Source organism: Struthio camelus, chromosome 3 (genome assembly GCF_040807025.1).
Source record: "Struthio camelus isolate bStrCam1 chromosome 3, bStrCam1.hap1, whole genome shotgun sequence".
Lineage (NCBI taxonomy): Eukaryota > Metazoa > Chordata > Aves > Struthioniformes > Struthionidae > Struthio > Struthio camelus.
The window spans coordinates 60558623-60574255 of record NC_090944.1 but is presented as its reverse complement, the minus strand read 5'-3'; the positions used below and the strand labels follow the sequence as shown (position 1 = coordinate 60574255).

General features: G+C 49.2%; 1 protein-coding gene across 7 annotated transcripts; it reads left to right on the top strand.

Moving 5' to 3' along the window:
- The first annotated feature begins 1242 nt into the window (after window positions 1-1242).
- DDO (D-aspartate oxidase) lies at window positions 1243-13566 on the top strand. 7 transcript variants are annotated; one of them, XM_068938022.1, is made up of 8 exons: window positions 1354-1514; window positions 2757-2852; window positions 3624-3745; window positions 5607-5676; window positions 5818-6021; window positions 7145-7253; window positions 8537-8713; window positions 11644-12340. In XM_068938022.1, the coding sequence occupies exons 5-8, from the start codon at window positions 5850-5852 to the stop codon at window positions 12209-12211; spliced, it is 1026 nt and encodes a 341-aa protein (XP_068794123.1). In that variant the 5' UTR covers window positions 1354-1514; window positions 2757-2852; window positions 3624-3745; window positions 5607-5676; window positions 5818-5849; the 3' UTR covers window positions 12212-12340. The 7 variants fall into 7 exon arrangements, with proteins under 7 accessions (XP_068794119.1, XP_068794125.1, XP_068794123.1 ...); XM_068938019.1 differs by having other exon boundaries at window positions 2567-2852; XM_068938020.1 differs by having other exon boundaries at window positions 2567-2852; window positions 3239-3745.
- Window positions 13567-15633: the final 2067 nt, after the last annotated feature.

The following is a 15633-nucleotide window of genomic DNA, read 5'->3' as shown; positions in this document are numbered from 1 at the left end:
TTTCTTACATTCTCAAAACTTGTAGAGAAATCAAGCTATACAGTTACTCTGGCAGAATTATTCCTCATTTACTTCACTATTACAGAGAAAAAAAAGCCACAGGAACTATGCATCGAAAAAGGTCAGCGATTAGCATAGCTATAATAAACCTGGTCTTTAGTTTTTCCATTTAAGAACACAGCTAGATTCTTTGAAGAGTTAAAAATATTTTATGTGCTCAAATCTTCCAAACGGGAAAGAAGTTCGTACACATTGGATTCCTTATCTTGTAGCAGCTCTTGGATGCTCAAACGAAAGTCTGCTAAGTTGTGGCTTTGCAGGATTTGCGCTCTTTTTGTAGGATCGAGCTCTGTAGGCGTGTAGACATTCGGGAGGCGAGAATGATTCCTCAGGTGCTGCGCACACAGCTGGCGTGTCCTTAGTCCTGCTGGTGGTTGCACGTACAGATGCTGTCTGGGCAGCTGCCTGCTCTTCGTTGAAATGCCTGTGAAAAAAAGGCCTGTTTGGCAGGTTCCTGGCAAATACTGTTTGACAGGGCGAGGGCAGAGCAGTTTCCAAACACCTGAGCCGTCCTGCATCTGTTCAAGGCCTAGTGCTACGGCAGGCAATTATTAGCCGAAATGTCGTGCCAGAAAGGGAATATCAGTTCTGGAGGTGGGTCTGCACGAAGCAAACCCTGTCTCATCTGTAAGACACAGAGCTGCCGTATCACAGGACAAAGTAAGGCTCTGACTAATGAAATTATGGTCCTCAAACCATTTTGGCAAATGTTTGGCTCTGTGCCCATGAGTCCCCAGGCATATGAGATTAAGCTGGACCAGTTATTACCCGCGAGAAAGTGAACTCTTCCCATGAGGAAATTGTGTCCTGGAGCTGAAAACCCCTGGTATACAGTTTCATCAAAATCCCAGTGATCCTGCAAGCAGCTTTATTTTTTGACAAACTTGTGTTTTCTGGTGAAGAAGATTAATCAAAAGCAGCCTGACTAGCCAGGCTCACTAGTCCTTTGCCACTTAGCAGGGACTTGTTCTTCATCCAACTGGGATGACTAAAAACAGGCCTGCAGATACGCTGCGCTATTAAGATCCTGATTACCACCATGATTACTCGGGTATTTGGGCAACCCCAGCGCAACCTCAGAAACATTAGGAACATGATCAGTTGCTCGGGAGCGAGGAGAAGAGAAAATGAACTCTGCAGGAAAATCACCAAGAAAAAAAGGAAATCAGCGGTGGGTGAAGCAGGGCAGAGCCGCAGCCGGCTGCCGGCTGCCTGGCTCTCCCGGGAGATGCGCCAGCTCCGGCGGCCTTTGCCCGGGCACAAGCAGCTCCTTCATCAGCGGCAGGGAACGAGGAGGGCGGGCGTCCGGGGAGCAGCCAGCGCGGCGGGGTCGGTGCCGGGCAGCCCCGCGCTCCTCCCCACCAGCAGCGCTCCCTCCCCGTCCCGCTCGGCCGCCCTGCGCTTCCCGGGACGGCAGCACTTCCAGGCACCGCCCGGTCTCTTTCCCTCACCAGGTATTTCCCTTCTCTCCCTCCCACCCCCAACTTTTTTTGTTTTTCAGTATCTCATTCCAGCTCCCTCCCGCTCGCCGTGGGAAATCAGGGCGCGGGGGGGTCCTCTGGCTCTGCGCGGCGGGTGAGGCGCCCACGGGGGCCGTGCAGGGCTCCAGCGCTGTGCTAGGACTTTTCGGCAGGATGCAGAACAGCTCCCGAAGCCCGTGCGAGGAGGGGTTTAGGCCGCGCGCGGAGGCCGGCCGCGCAGCAAAAGCTCGTTACGGCACAACTTGCTCGGTGGCAGCGCTCGGCAGAGGGTGTGAAACCCCTGGCGTTTGGGAGGGAGCTCAGAGGCGCGATAAGCCTCAGCTCCCTCTGCGCTTTTTGCTCTCGGCCGAACAGAAATGGAAAACAAGTTTTCCTTGCCCGGGCAGAAGCAAGAGCACCGCTTGGCTCGGGGGCCTGCTGCGGCCGAGGTTACTGCCGCTCATAACCAACAGCGCGGGCACAACCTTCCTTGCTTTAACAGGCATTTCCCAAGCACGCTGCTGGGACCAGCTACCTCAAAGCGTGTGAGGAGGAGAGGCCGAGGAGCTGGAGGCCTCCCCGGTAGCCTCGGACTCTCCCCTACAAGCGGCTCAGATGCAGGTGGCGGTGCTGGGAGCGTGCGTGGACCCAGCGGGAAGGCTGAGGAGGGTCCCGGACAGCTTCCCGCCCTGCGGCGCCCCTCGCTCGGGGAAGGGGGTGTCTTTGCCTCCGGCCCGCGACGAAGAGGCGTCAGCCCCCCTCAGCTCGCTGGGTCAGGCAACGGGGAGCAAAGCCGAGGGGGCTGGTAAAACGCGGAGGTAGATAAATCTACCAGTGATCTGCCAAAAAAGAGTGTAAGCATGTTTTTTCGGCCTGGTCCCCGGGCCGGGCTGTCAGGCACGCTGACAGAGGTCAGTCTGCCGGGGGAGGCAGCCACATGGAGAACAGGCCACGGCGAGGGGGCCGTGCCGGTAAAGCAAAGCTGTCACAGCAAAAGCTTTAGGCTGAGGCATCCCTCTTCGGGCTGAGGGATGCCTGTTTCCCAGGTCTGTCTGAGCCGGAGAGACCGCTGAAGAGGCAGCCCGCCCAGACAGCTGGCCAAAGGGCCGGGCACCTGGGCACGTAGCCGTATTAATCATTTTATCCACCGCTAAAACGAGGCTAACTGGGGCGGCTAGCGGTGCTCGGGCGACGCGGGAGCTAAGAAAGGAAAAAGAACAGATCTCGTTTGAAAAGCTGCAGTTTAGGCCCTCCACGGGTCGTCACACACGGCTGAGCTTGTCTCACCGCCTGCAAGAGCTGGAAGACTGAGTCACACCACGAAATACCACGGTATTTTTACCGAGAATATCATTCTGGCCTTGGAGGGGCAGGAGGGGGGCAGGGGCCGTGCAGCCTGCGGCGGGGAGTTGGTAGCCGCTTTGCTGGGGAATCGCCTGTGCCTCTGACTCCTCCTCGCTCTTCTTGGTTTCGGTCCCAATCTTCTGGCGCCAAGAACGGGCAAAGAGCTAAGCGGCACCTAGCTCCCCCCACCCTCCCGCCAAAACCCTGGTTGCTGCAACTGGTTTTGCTTTTTAATATCGATTTTTGCAAAACTCTCAGCAAAAGCCAGCCTGGGTGGGGGGTGGGGGTGAGGGTGGTGAGACTTGCCAACTAGGATTGAGCTGGCATGCCACATGGGATAAAAATAGGCTATCCTCATGTGCCTCCTCGGGTAGGTCCACAGCCCCTGCCAAGACGGCTGTGCTGCCAGCCGCACGAGCGCAGGTAACTCTTACTCTCATTGCCGTGTTGTTAGCTCTGTAAAACCCACTCTGCTTGCTTATACAAGCTGGGTAGCCTCTAGCCTCTGTTTGGCACCAGTTTTTGGCATATTAGGAGGTTAAGGCCTGATTTGCCCCTGTACAGCAGCAGTAAGCACTAGGAAAAAAAGGGCTGGTTAGTTTTTCAGTTGTGAGTTGTGGGTGGCCGTGGGAGGTCAGTCGGGAAATCCGATCTCCATCGTGGGCCGAGGGCTTCAGCGAGCGTCAAACAAGAGAGGTGAGGGGCAACTAAGCCTGGGTCTTTGGCAGATGAATAACGTGTCCGTCATGTATGTCCCAGGGGCGGCTGACGAAGCAGGACTGGGTTCATCCCCGGATTGCTCTGAGGCTGTGAAAGTACTCGGTGGGCATGCAGAGAGCGGCATACAATTTCCACTACAGCTGCCAGTGGTGAACGAAACGGTTTGTTGTTAATTACAATGCTGTGAGACACTTTTTTTCAGAACCTACTTCTTTAACCAAAGCAATTTCTGAATTAAAACTCCCCTCATTTTCGGTTACTTTTTTTTCTTGTTCTGTTTCTAAATAAAAAGACTAGTGCAAAATATTTTGGAGAATGCGGGAGAGAAGTACAAACCGCATGACCTGCCAAACGGGAACCACTCTGACATTCTGTAGAAATTCCTTTTGCAGTTGGTTCAAGCAGTGCCTCGTCTAGGAGGCTCTGGGGCAGTGGCTGAGCTGAGAGACGAAGCTGACGTTCGAATCAGTATTTTTGCAGATTGGGTTTCTGGGTGGCAGCAATACAGGTCCAAGGTTTTGGTGCAGGGTTCATCTTTACCCCAGTGCAGTGCCCTTTTTCTCTGCTGCGTGGGCACTTTCATAGCTGGCTTGCAGCCGAAGATAGAATAATTAACAGGAAGACTCTTAAGCGTTGCCCTGAGAGGGAGAACAGGGGCTGTAACGACGCTCAGCTGCAATGCCATGACGGGCGACGGTGCCTTGTCCTCTCTCCCTTCCTACGCAGCAGGAACATCATGTTATCAAGCTCTGATAAATCCATACGGGGTAGCAAGAAGCTGTGTGAAATGTTAAGACCAAGGCTTTCATAAATAAACCTGACCTAGCCTCATCCCGCATGGTTTGTGTTGCCTGAACTTGCACCAAAGATGCCGAAAGCCACAGGGAGACAGGAAATCAGCCCTCCCTTTTAACTTAAATCCTGCCTTCGGGAAGTACGCAGGGGGACATTGCACTGCATGATTTCGTTTTGCTTCGAGCAGAACCCGTGTTAAACCTGTGGGCGGGCCGTGGCCACCCATGCGTGCCGGCCCCTCGCCGGGAGCTGCACCAGGTAACTACTGACCGGGAGCTGGACGTCGCTTGCTGAGGCAGGTGCCAAGCTCAGAAACTTGGCCCGGATGAGCAAAAAAAAAAAAGAAACCTTGCTCCTCCTGGAGTAATAATTAAAAGTTTATGATGCTGAGAGGTGGAGTGGAGCTGCTCCAGGCCACAAAGCAGGCTATAAAGCAAGGTGAAGAGGGGCAAATATACATGGTCAGCACACTCCCGGGCAGTGACCCTGGCTGGCTCCCAGCCGTGACCGCCGCACGCTGCCAGGCGCCCGTGAACCCCTCTGCCAGCCGGTACAGCACCGAGGAAGGACGGGTTGGAGGCCTCAGGTCTGCAGGGCCACAAAATCCCCCGGGGCGCAGGTGGCTTCCCTTGCTTTTTCCTAGCCAAGGGATCAGGGCCGAGACGATTTTTGAATGTGGGAGTAGAAACAGCCAGGCTATACCTTAGGAAATTCATTGCCTTTAATGGTAAAAACCCCATTTCTGAGGGCAGAGCTAAGCAGGTCATCCAGTCTGCAGGTTCACAACAGAAAGCAATGCATAGCGGGGCAATTAAGATGCACAGTAAGAAAAACAATGTTTTCCACACTGTGCTGGACCTGCTACTTTGGGGAATCAATTTGCCTCCTGTGGGATTTGCTTGCATTGCCTGGGCAGGGGCGGACCCCGTTGCTAGAGATGCCGATGTTCAGACAACCTTTTCCCTCTTGGTGGCAAAAGCGCAGTTTTCCCAGAGCTCCTAATGGCACATTTGCCCCTGGACACTACTGAAAACTTGATGGATGCCTCAGTCCCTTAGGCTTTTAATGAAAAAAACCTAGCTCCACATTACTCCAGCTTGAACGTCAGTGCTATACATATAAGTCTCCTTATTGCCCTTTGCTCCCATGCTAAGGACAGGGGTAGTGACTGCTGAACCTGCAATAACTTTTCAAAATCGGTCATGTTTTTTTTTGTCCTCCCCTCAGCCTTGGTTCTGCATGTGCAGCATTTAGTCCTGCTGCCCAGGCGGGTTTACAAGATCTGCATCTTCCACAGGTACTTCAGAGGTGCATGAGCGTGTCCCCCGCCGGTGCACCCCGCGCGGCTGCTCGCGGGATCCAGCCCCGCAGCATCCTTCGGCTGCTTTGGTAGCCCCATATTGCTAATGCGGGATGTGCTATTTCTAAACGCTTGCAGGCGCCACTCCCCTGCAGCTCTCCTCTCCGGCGATGGCAGCACCGAAGGTGGCCGTGGTTGGTGCGGGAGTTGTCGGGCTGTCCACAGCACTGTGCATCGCGGAGACCTTCCCCGCCTGCTCCCTCGCTGTCGTTGCAGACCGGTTCACCCCTGACACGACGAGCGACGTGGCTGCGGGGATGCTCATCCCTCACACCGCCCCAGGTGTGTGCAAAAAAAACCACCCCAAACCCAGCAGTCTGACAGTCGTTGCCCTGGTGTTGGCCACCTCTGTAGCGGCAAGTAAACCTGGACTGAGGTGGGGCTGAGCCCTGTCCCACAGCTGCTCAGGCTGTTTGTCCCGGGGCTGCGGGGTCCCCGAAATAGCTCTGTTTATGCATCTATTTATGAAATCGCACATACAAATATGCACTTCTTTACACTGCCAGCAGAACAGTGAACTTCCTCTGCAGCTTTGAGAGTTGAGTCACTACCAGCCAAGCTGGGGCTTTTAGCCAGTGGCCTGTATTGGGGCAGGCCGGCTATAGCTTGTCTCAAAGGAAATCTAGGAGAGGCTGTGGCTCTTTGCAGCAGGACAGCCGCCACAAGACTAAAAGGCACCCCCCCGCACACCCCCAATTTTAACTTATCTGCATGGCATGCAAATATTTAAGGTTAAATACTCAAGAGGTTATAAATAGTAATAAGCAGAGCTCTGCATTTAGCAGCAGAGGATCTCACCCATGTAGGGTGAGCGTATATTGTTCTTTTTCCAATTCTTTCCTTTGAAATTTGATCTTAAACCACACAACATTATGGCCTGGCAGGTTTCCTACTAGATCTCCACTGCAGGGTTTGCTACATGATGCTGCACGAGCATATTAGTTTTGCTCATACCTACGTCAGTCAGGGGGCTCTGCGGTTCAGTCCTTTCCTCCGCAGACAGTCCCTTGGCTAAATACGAGGGGCCCAGGACAGCAAGGTGCAGCGGACCCTCATCTCTCCTGGGAAAGCAGGGCAATCAGCCTCAGAGGGGGGCCCACATTATCTCGTAGCCTCAGATTTTATGGGCTTCCTGAGACTGCCGTGGTGGCTGAGGTTTCGAGCCCAAATGCCCTAGTCGCCCTCACCGCCTACAGCCTGACCTGCATGCTGGGACAGGCCACAGGAAGCGTGTGCCCTGCGTGCACAGCGCCATGTGCAGAGATGCAGCAACGCACAGCCTTTCACCAGGGAGAAAAGCACCCTTCCTTGCACTCCCACCTGTCCCTTCTCTCTGATGCTGGCTTGCACGCTTTTCCTCCTCTGCATTTTGCCTCTCAATAGGTTTGGTTTTATTTCCATACAGGCACACCGATTCACGTGCAGAAGCAGTGGTTCAAAGAGACCTTCACTTACCTTTTTGCCATCAGCAATTCAGCAGAGGCGTCAGAGGCTGGCATTCACCCCGTGTCTGGGTAAGAGCAGCCCTCCGAAGCAGTCTGGTGCCCACGTGCCACGCGCTGCAGCAGACAGCCATTTTACCTGCTGGAGACCAGCTGTATTCCCCACACAGAGGGAGGAACCTGGCCATACCCCCAAAAAGCTGCAGTGCAGCTGCTCAGATAGAAAGGACATATTTTCAAGCAAAATTCATGCACAGATGAACCACTCTCGGCTAGCATGCCTGCCACAAATATCTTGTTGTAACTGATGTTTTCCATACTGTCATCCAGCAGTTGCTAGTAGCAGGGTGATCTGCATAGGGTTAGGACTGCAAGATCCTCCAGCTTTAGCAGCTAGGTAGATGGATGGGACTGGTGTACGTGTAGGAGATTTAGGCTGCCTAATACGTACACAGAAATTCGCCTGTTGGGAGTGCTGAGGCTGGAAACTGTGTAGCTTTATGAGCACCCCAAAATAGTGTGAGCAGGTTCGCAAGCAGCCCCGTGGTTGGCACACTGCATTAGGTGAGGGCACTGTGTGCTTTTATAATTGCTGGGAGACTGCTGTGCGAGGCGCTGGAAAGACATGTGGATTTAAAACCGTGTGGAGAAAAGGTATTACCTGGGGAACATCAGCAAACAAATATGAGGAAAAAAAAGCTAGGGGGGATTTTTTTTTGCTGATGAACCTTGAGGGAGGCACTCTGAGGCCAATGGGATCTAGATATAAACCTCCCCCTGTTCAAAGCGTAAAGCCCTGCTCCCTTAGGAGCCTGGGCTGCAGTAACTGCGCTCCTGAGCATTTGCTTAGGTTTGCTGCAGGCAGCCCTGTGGCTGGAGAGCAAGCGGAGAGCAGGAGGATGGGTTTTCCTGACTGTCATTCCTGCCCCCAGAGGCGCGTGTGTCCCAGCTGAGAGTGGTCACACAAAGGCAAGAGGACACAGACTATTTTAGAAAGCTCTTTCCCCTGTCCGCCTGCCCCCTGTATTGCCTAAAGGAGGCCCTTTGCGATCATACTGTTTTCTTCAGTTCTTGACATTTGGCAAATTTTAATCTAGACTCTGAGCCTCTCTCCACACGATCTATCCCAGTATCTAGCCCTCAAGCTCAACTGTGACAGCCCTCTGCCTGTTTGCAAAAGCATTTATTATAGTTGCAGGCAGCAACACTTTCCCTTTGCTATTAACCCTGGCGAGCTGCACTGATCAATGGGAACAGATTCCTGAATTCTTTGTTTTTGGCTAAGGTTGCAGTGACATGACGTGGCAGAGCAATAGTGACTAAGTTTTGCTGTTTTTTAATCAATGCTCTTTTAGCTGGCAGATCTTTAAGAGCACTCCCAAAGAAGAGTTACCGTTCTGGTCTGACATTGTCCTGGGATTTCGACCAATGTCTGAAGCTGAACTCCAGAAATTCCCACAGCACAGATTTGGTCAGGCCTTCACGACACTGAAATGCGACTGCCCACCCTACCTACTGTGGCTGGAAAAAAGGTTGGTTTTGCTGCAAGCTGGGGGTGCAGAGCAAAATCCAACCAAAGGGACTATGGGAAGCTGGCTGAGAGTCTTAGGTTTGAACACATCTGGAACAGGGCTCTTTTTCACTGGGGAAAATGCAGCAAGGTGATTCTTGGGGAGGAGCACTAGGAAGAAATACCCAATCTTTCCAAAATTTTAAAGGCCCCATTTATGTAATGACAACTTTCTACCATTCTGGCTATACTGTGGGGCTTTAAATTGGGAATACCTCTGAGCACAGTATTGATATAGCCACAGGGAGCGACACTTGGCCAGTCAAGACTTTTAAGATATGTTGGGAACCTGCCACATCCTAGGAGAGAACATAGGTGCTCCTCACTTGCCAGACTTCCCAAATATCCTCCTTCACTCTTCAAGATACATCCAGCTCCTGAGAGAATGTGGATGTCTGGGAAGATGTCTAATTTGCCAAGACCTTGGATTTAAGAATTAGTTGGTCCAATTCATCTCAAATTTGGTCAACAATCTCAGTCATTTCTTAATCCATTCAGGTAAAAAAGTTCAGATAACATCATTTTGTAACAAACCTTCTGAAAACATTTTCCCGTGCAAAATGCGTGATGCCCTCAGGGGAATCGCAGCTTTAGAGTTCATGCCTGAATTGACGGGGAAGTTAGAAGTGTTGGCAAGACAAGCTTTCTCCAAAATACATGGATTTCAAAGAACCACAGAAGAGTCAGGATGCAGATCTAAAAAAGTTCTGATAACTGGAGTGTGCATTTAGTCCATTTAGTACCCTTAAAATGAGCAAAGTTGTCTCTGCTTGAGAAAAAGTGATGAGCTGCAAGCTGGTTTGAGGTTAAGTAAAGAGCCGTGTACCTCCGTTGTGGTACAAATTGCCAGCTAATCTTGGATGTCTTTCATCTCAGTGCTAACTATGAAAAAATGTTTCTTGTTCTTACAACCAGCCCAACTGGGAGCATGCCAATGCCACCAAGGCCACGTGATGGCTGCGCAGTCTCCTCCAAACACATGCTCTGTCATGTTTCATTGCTTAACCCATGGAAATTTCCGCTGAAGCGCAACTAAATTGTTAAATCCATTTAGTGTCTGTCATGTGATTTCTGCTCTCTCCTTATTCCTGTTATACCCTTCTTATTTCTCAGAGGATGCAGTCTAATAAGATGATCTACCTTCTTTCCTTTCTCTTCTCTCTGGTGATCAGAAAAGAGAGCATATTAAGCGTGTAACTAATTCTTGAAACCCTAATCTGAGCAGTATTTATGGACCATTCTCTTTGCAGCTGACAAGGAAAACTGTTTTTGTGCTCACTTTGCTGGTTCAAAAATAGAATTCAGGAACTTTTTCCTGCTTGCTTGTCTGAAATCAGGCATTTTCAGCAGCTTTTAATATTGCTGTATTTTTGGTGGCATAATGGCAGAGTTGCAAACACAATGCTTATGAGATCCCCAGCAGTTTGTCCAGCCAGAGTCGTTGAATGGGACCTTCCCAGTTCTTCCCAGCCAGCCCCAGTGCCCTGCTGCACCCAACTCCCAGTCTCCAAAGCATCAGCTGTGCCCTGGATCCTTGACTCATTCATTGCTTTGTGGGAAACCACTACGTTATAGTTGGACTGATCACTTTGCCAGCTGCTGGAGTATTGCGAGGGACAAGATTTCTCACTTAGTGCATGGATCACCGGGCTGTCTCCTGGCTTGCTCATGCTAAAACCCACACTAAAGACCCCAAGCACTGGATGTGGCTGGCAGTGCGTGGTGCCTCCACCTCGCTCTGATGGAGCATTTCCCCAGGGCCAGGGAAATGTTTCTCCACTGGGAAGGACTTCAAGCTTCAGGCAAGTTCTGGGTGGAGTTTAGCTTGAAATTTAGCTCAGAGACGAAGCTTAGGAAGGGGTGAGTTTTGCCTGAGAGGGTGTTTTGTGAACCGACCTTGTCAGGCACCAGAGCTATGTCCCCCATCCTTCAGCAGACCTCCTTTCCAAATAGTGTGAATTGAAGCACGTGCTCAGTGCAATGGCTCTAGGAATGAGGGCTCGCTCCCCTTACAGTTCTTTCCTGTCTAACTCCTGTCAGGCCCTGCAGCCCTGCAGCACTCACCTCATTTGCAAGGTAGCTGCAGAGCAATCCCTTATTACTATTGCAGAAGGGTATACAGTCATGTGTACAAAAGTAAACACAGAGGAAAGAAAAGATCTTACAGGAGTAGTTTTAGAAGTGCAAGCTCTGTCTGAGACAGACAGACAAGCTGACAGTTGGCCTGGCCTGGGGAGTGGTTCAGGTGCCCAGATGTGGATGCTTAATGCTCTGTGTTGTGCTGTGTGGCTCCTAGCTGCTGTGCTAGAAGGGTCCAGGTCTCCTGCGGATCGTGTGCTGTACCTGCCCAGCCTGTGGGGACGTCCCTGAGACCCCAGGGTATCTAACACGGCATGAGGTGACCAAGTTTAGCACCCAAGTGGCTCCCCCGGTGCTAAGGGAGTGAGTCTGGAATTAATGTGACACTATGCAATGGGCACATTAAAAGAGGTGTAGTACAATAGTGCTGTCGCTAACAGCAAAGTGACATTTTCAGCTTGCTGGGACTGCTAAAGTTTAGAATCTTAATAGAAATGAATCAATGAGATAATGAGGATGCATCTACGTATCTAGGGTCTTATGCAAGATCCTCCTCTGTAATAGCTATCAACTTGCTGTATCTTTTCCTGCCCAAACAAGCTAAAAAGTATCTTTGATCAGACCAAATCAGACAAATCACAAACAGAAGCCCTATGCCACTTCCTTTGCTTTTTGTCCCATCTGTTGTTTGTTTTTGATCTGTATGTTAAAGACAATCTCATTTACTTGATGTGCATAATAATTACATGAGGATTTAGGGGTTTCATTTCAGCCTCACTTCAGGGTGGTTTTTCTGTCTTTTTTTTTTTTCAGGTTGAAAGCAAAAGATGTCCAGCTGTATACCAGAAAAGTAGCAAACTTATGGGAGCTGCACAGCGAATATAACATCGTTGTTAACTGCGCGGGCATTGGTGCCCACCAGCTTGTGGGGGATCAGAAGCTGTTCCCTGTCAGGGGCCAAGTACTCAAGGTTCATGCTCCTTGGGTGAAAAACTTTGTCCGGGACGGGGATGGCTTGACTTACATCTACCCAGGGATACACAGTGTAACCCTAGGGGGAACCAGGGAAAAAGAGAGCTGGAGCCTCTCCCCTGATCCTAGCACTACCAAAGACGTCTTTGACAGATGTTGCTCCCTTGAGCCCTCACTTCAGCGAGCTCAGGATATAAGGGTGAAGGTGGGCCTGAGGCCGACCCGAGCGTGTGTGAGACTGCAGAAAGAGGTCTTGAGCCAAGGAGGAGCAAAGCTCCTGGTGGTCCATAACTATGGTCACGGGGCAGGTGGCTTTTCAACGCACTGGGGCACTGCCAAAGAAGCTGCTCGCCTGGTAGGGGAGTGCATTGCTTACCTACAAGGCTCCTCATCGAGGGCCAAGCTTTGAACCCAGAGGCTTTTTCTCCGTTAATGACAGGCTAATATTGCACCCCCTAGTAGCATCTTTGGACTCCTGGATGGAAGGAACATAAGCGGACAGCTGGTGCCACTGCAGGTGCTTGGTGGTATCTCACCTGTCTTCCAGCTGCCACTCCAGGAAGGTGTGTTGGCTTCATCCAAGCATTTGCACAAATGCCTCTCTCCTCCATCTAGTATTGTTCCAGCCCTAGTGATTTCTCCTAGCTTGGGGTTGAAGACGATGAGAGATATTAAATATCCTTCATATAGCAGGAATCAGATTGCTGAAACATAATATAAATGACATACATTTGCCATTTGTTCATCTGCATCTAAATTGTATTGGATGAGCTAGATTCAGATTCAGCAAAAACTAGTTCTCTCCCATTGTACTAAATCTGATCTAGTATTGCCCTTGTTCTTGCCATCTTGCTAACAAACTCTACCATTTTCCGTATAATTTACAGGGCAATGAAAGCGCCACATAGTCCTGCATTGCAGCGCTCCAGGTCAGCTCTTACAAAAAAGAGTTGCTAGGCCACAGTCATGTGCAGTGACCACGCAAGCAGGATTTTAAGAGCAGGTTTATGAGACTGATCACTGCATTCACTAATATTACACCTCAGGAGGAAATAAAAATTTTCTTGGAGAGAAAGTTGCCCTGAATGAGCTACAGTTTTGTGTATCTTTTCTCATGCCAGTTTGCAAATCTCTCTCATTGTTTTTTGCTCTCATTGTTTTTTGTTTTTTCCCATATATCACCTCAATAGCAGCTTTGACATGGCCTGTCTCCTGTAACAGAAGATTTTTCAGGGCAGGCTTGGGAATGCAACCTTTCTCTGCTACTTTTCATCGGCACTTTCATGTTACGCCTTTTCTTGCAACAGCTCATATGATTAACCAGTGACAAAGCAGCACGGATCTTAACACCAGTTTCAGTTACATAAGAGAGAGAAGAGCCATTTAAGTCAAGATAAACACTATAAAGACAAATTTTTCTGTAATGGGATGTGAGTGAACTCATCTCTCATAATGAAGCCAAGCTATAGCAGCTCTGACTGTCACTCTATAATAAAGGCTGAGCTGAACTTTACACTTTCCACAGTTCGAGCCCTTTGATGTGTCTGAAGATATTCACTCCCCAAAATTAGAGCTTACTGTCAAAGTACAGGATGAATGTCTGACTGTTAGGGATTAACTGCTCATTAGATCTTCAATGACTCATTTAGGAGAATTAGCATCCATTTTTGACTGGCTTTTATCCTTACAATTACAAAACAAATCAAAACCCTTCAAAAGTCACATGATTAAAATTAATTGATAAATAAAAGTCTAATAATGAAGCAAAGGTCACTTCTGAAGTGTTTTCTTTCATAAATGAGAGGCTTTTTTCATTCATTGGGGCTTTACAGGGACAAAAAAAACCCCATGCATAACTATCACGTATGCAAATAGCTGCCAACTCCTGCTATTCTCAGTGAGGACGAAGACAATTATCCTTAGCAAGGGACAGCTGTCGAAAGGAACATAATAATATTGAAGTACAGGTCAGTCTGCTTGGGATCAGCTTAAGCCAGCCCTGCTTTCAGGTGTCTTGCCCTTTTCTTCTCAGCTCTGGCTGCTAATTTTGCACCTCTGCCCTCCTCCCCACTGATTCACCTTTCCAGTGATACAAGATGGCAGAGTTGCTTCTTCTGGTGGCGGTGTTGGTACAACGTTTGTCGAACTGCAGCTTTGTCCTCAGCTAACACGGAACAAGGAAATGCATGGAAAAAAACAGAGGAAGGGTTATTTTTTCTTAATCTCGATTTTAATCTAAACAAACAAACGGTTTAGCTTAGTCTGGAGCTAGAAGCACTACTAATGACAATGGTATGCTCTTAGCACCACGAGAAACCCGAATTGTGTTTGAGCTCTGGTTGTGCACTTTCACTCTGCAGGATGGGGAGACTTCTAATTTACTTCTAAAAGTTGCCTGAAGTGGCCCAGTAGCCATTCTCAGCCCTGGGGCTTCCTCAGCTGAGGGGCGGCTTAGTATTTCACGGCTCTCAAGTGACTTATCTTTCACACAGTTGTCAGATTGCTTTTGAAATCATGTACTACACTTTTGTCATCCTTTGTGAATTTATACATCTATCTCATAATCTCTCAGTCACTTCTTTTCCATTTTGATGAGTCCTGATTTATGTAGTTGCTATCCATATAACATCATCCTGATCTCTGCTTATCCTTGCCCATCTTTACACCTTTTCTCACTCTAACATACCCCTTTTGAGATTGAGGGACTAAAACTGCACACAGTACTCATGATACAGCGGACTGTGTATTTAGCTGATGACACAACCACTGTTCTGTTTTCTGTTCGTTTCCTAATAGTTTCTAATATTCAGTTGCTGTATAATCACTCCTGAGCTTTTAACTTACATTTGAATAGAACTATGTAACTTCAAGATATTGGTCCTGAAGAGTGGGTTTGGAGGCCATTGCTGAGACTGTCTTGTGGGGAGGGGTCTTCCGCCCACCCCAGCCACCTCTTTTTCTCTGCTTTTATCTACACTGAATCTCACCTGCCATTTCATTGCCCAGTCTCATCAGATGGTTTTTTGCTGCTCCTTGCAGCTGACTTTCATTTTACCACTTTGAATAAGGTAGCAACCAGCAAACTGAGCCACACCATTTACCACCTTATTTATGAATAAGTGGATAAGCACCGGCCCTGGTGACGTCTCTCCACTGTGAAAATGGATCATTTATGCTTACCTTGTCTTTCTTATGCTATAACCAGTCGCTGACTCGTGAGGGCACCTTCCTTCTTATCCCATGCCAGATTAGATCTTGGTGAGTCTTTGGTGACGAACTTTATCAAAGACTTTCTAGAACGTGAGCAGACCACATCAGCTGGATCACTCGAGTCTGCAGCCTCACGTCTTCTTCTGAGACTGTAAGAAGTTACAAGTACTCTATTTCACTCTTCTGTTAGGGCTTATCTATTCGGAAACTCCTTTGATACCCTGATGAACTGCTGACTGTTTCCCCCGGTCACCTGCAGACCCTCTGGCAGGCCTCCTGCTACTGAAGGGTTACAGAAAGGTTTGTGCCTATTAGCAAGTTATTTCCTCAAAGTCTTCGCTGGTCTGCCTTTCTGTTTCTACTTTTAATTTGACAGAGTTTATGTTCTTGTCCATTTCCTCATTTGGACATGATCTATTTTGGCTCCTTCACACGCAATTTTTATCAGTGTATTACAATGAGCCAGTAATGACCTTTCTTCTGGAAAGTCTCTGATTTTTCTATTGGTTCAATACCCTTATACAAAAATCACACATTTTAGTCTCTCATCTTATTTTCAGACTTCTAGCATTCAGAAGAAAGCCTACATTCAGCCTGACTGCTCAGATTCCTGTGCTCTGC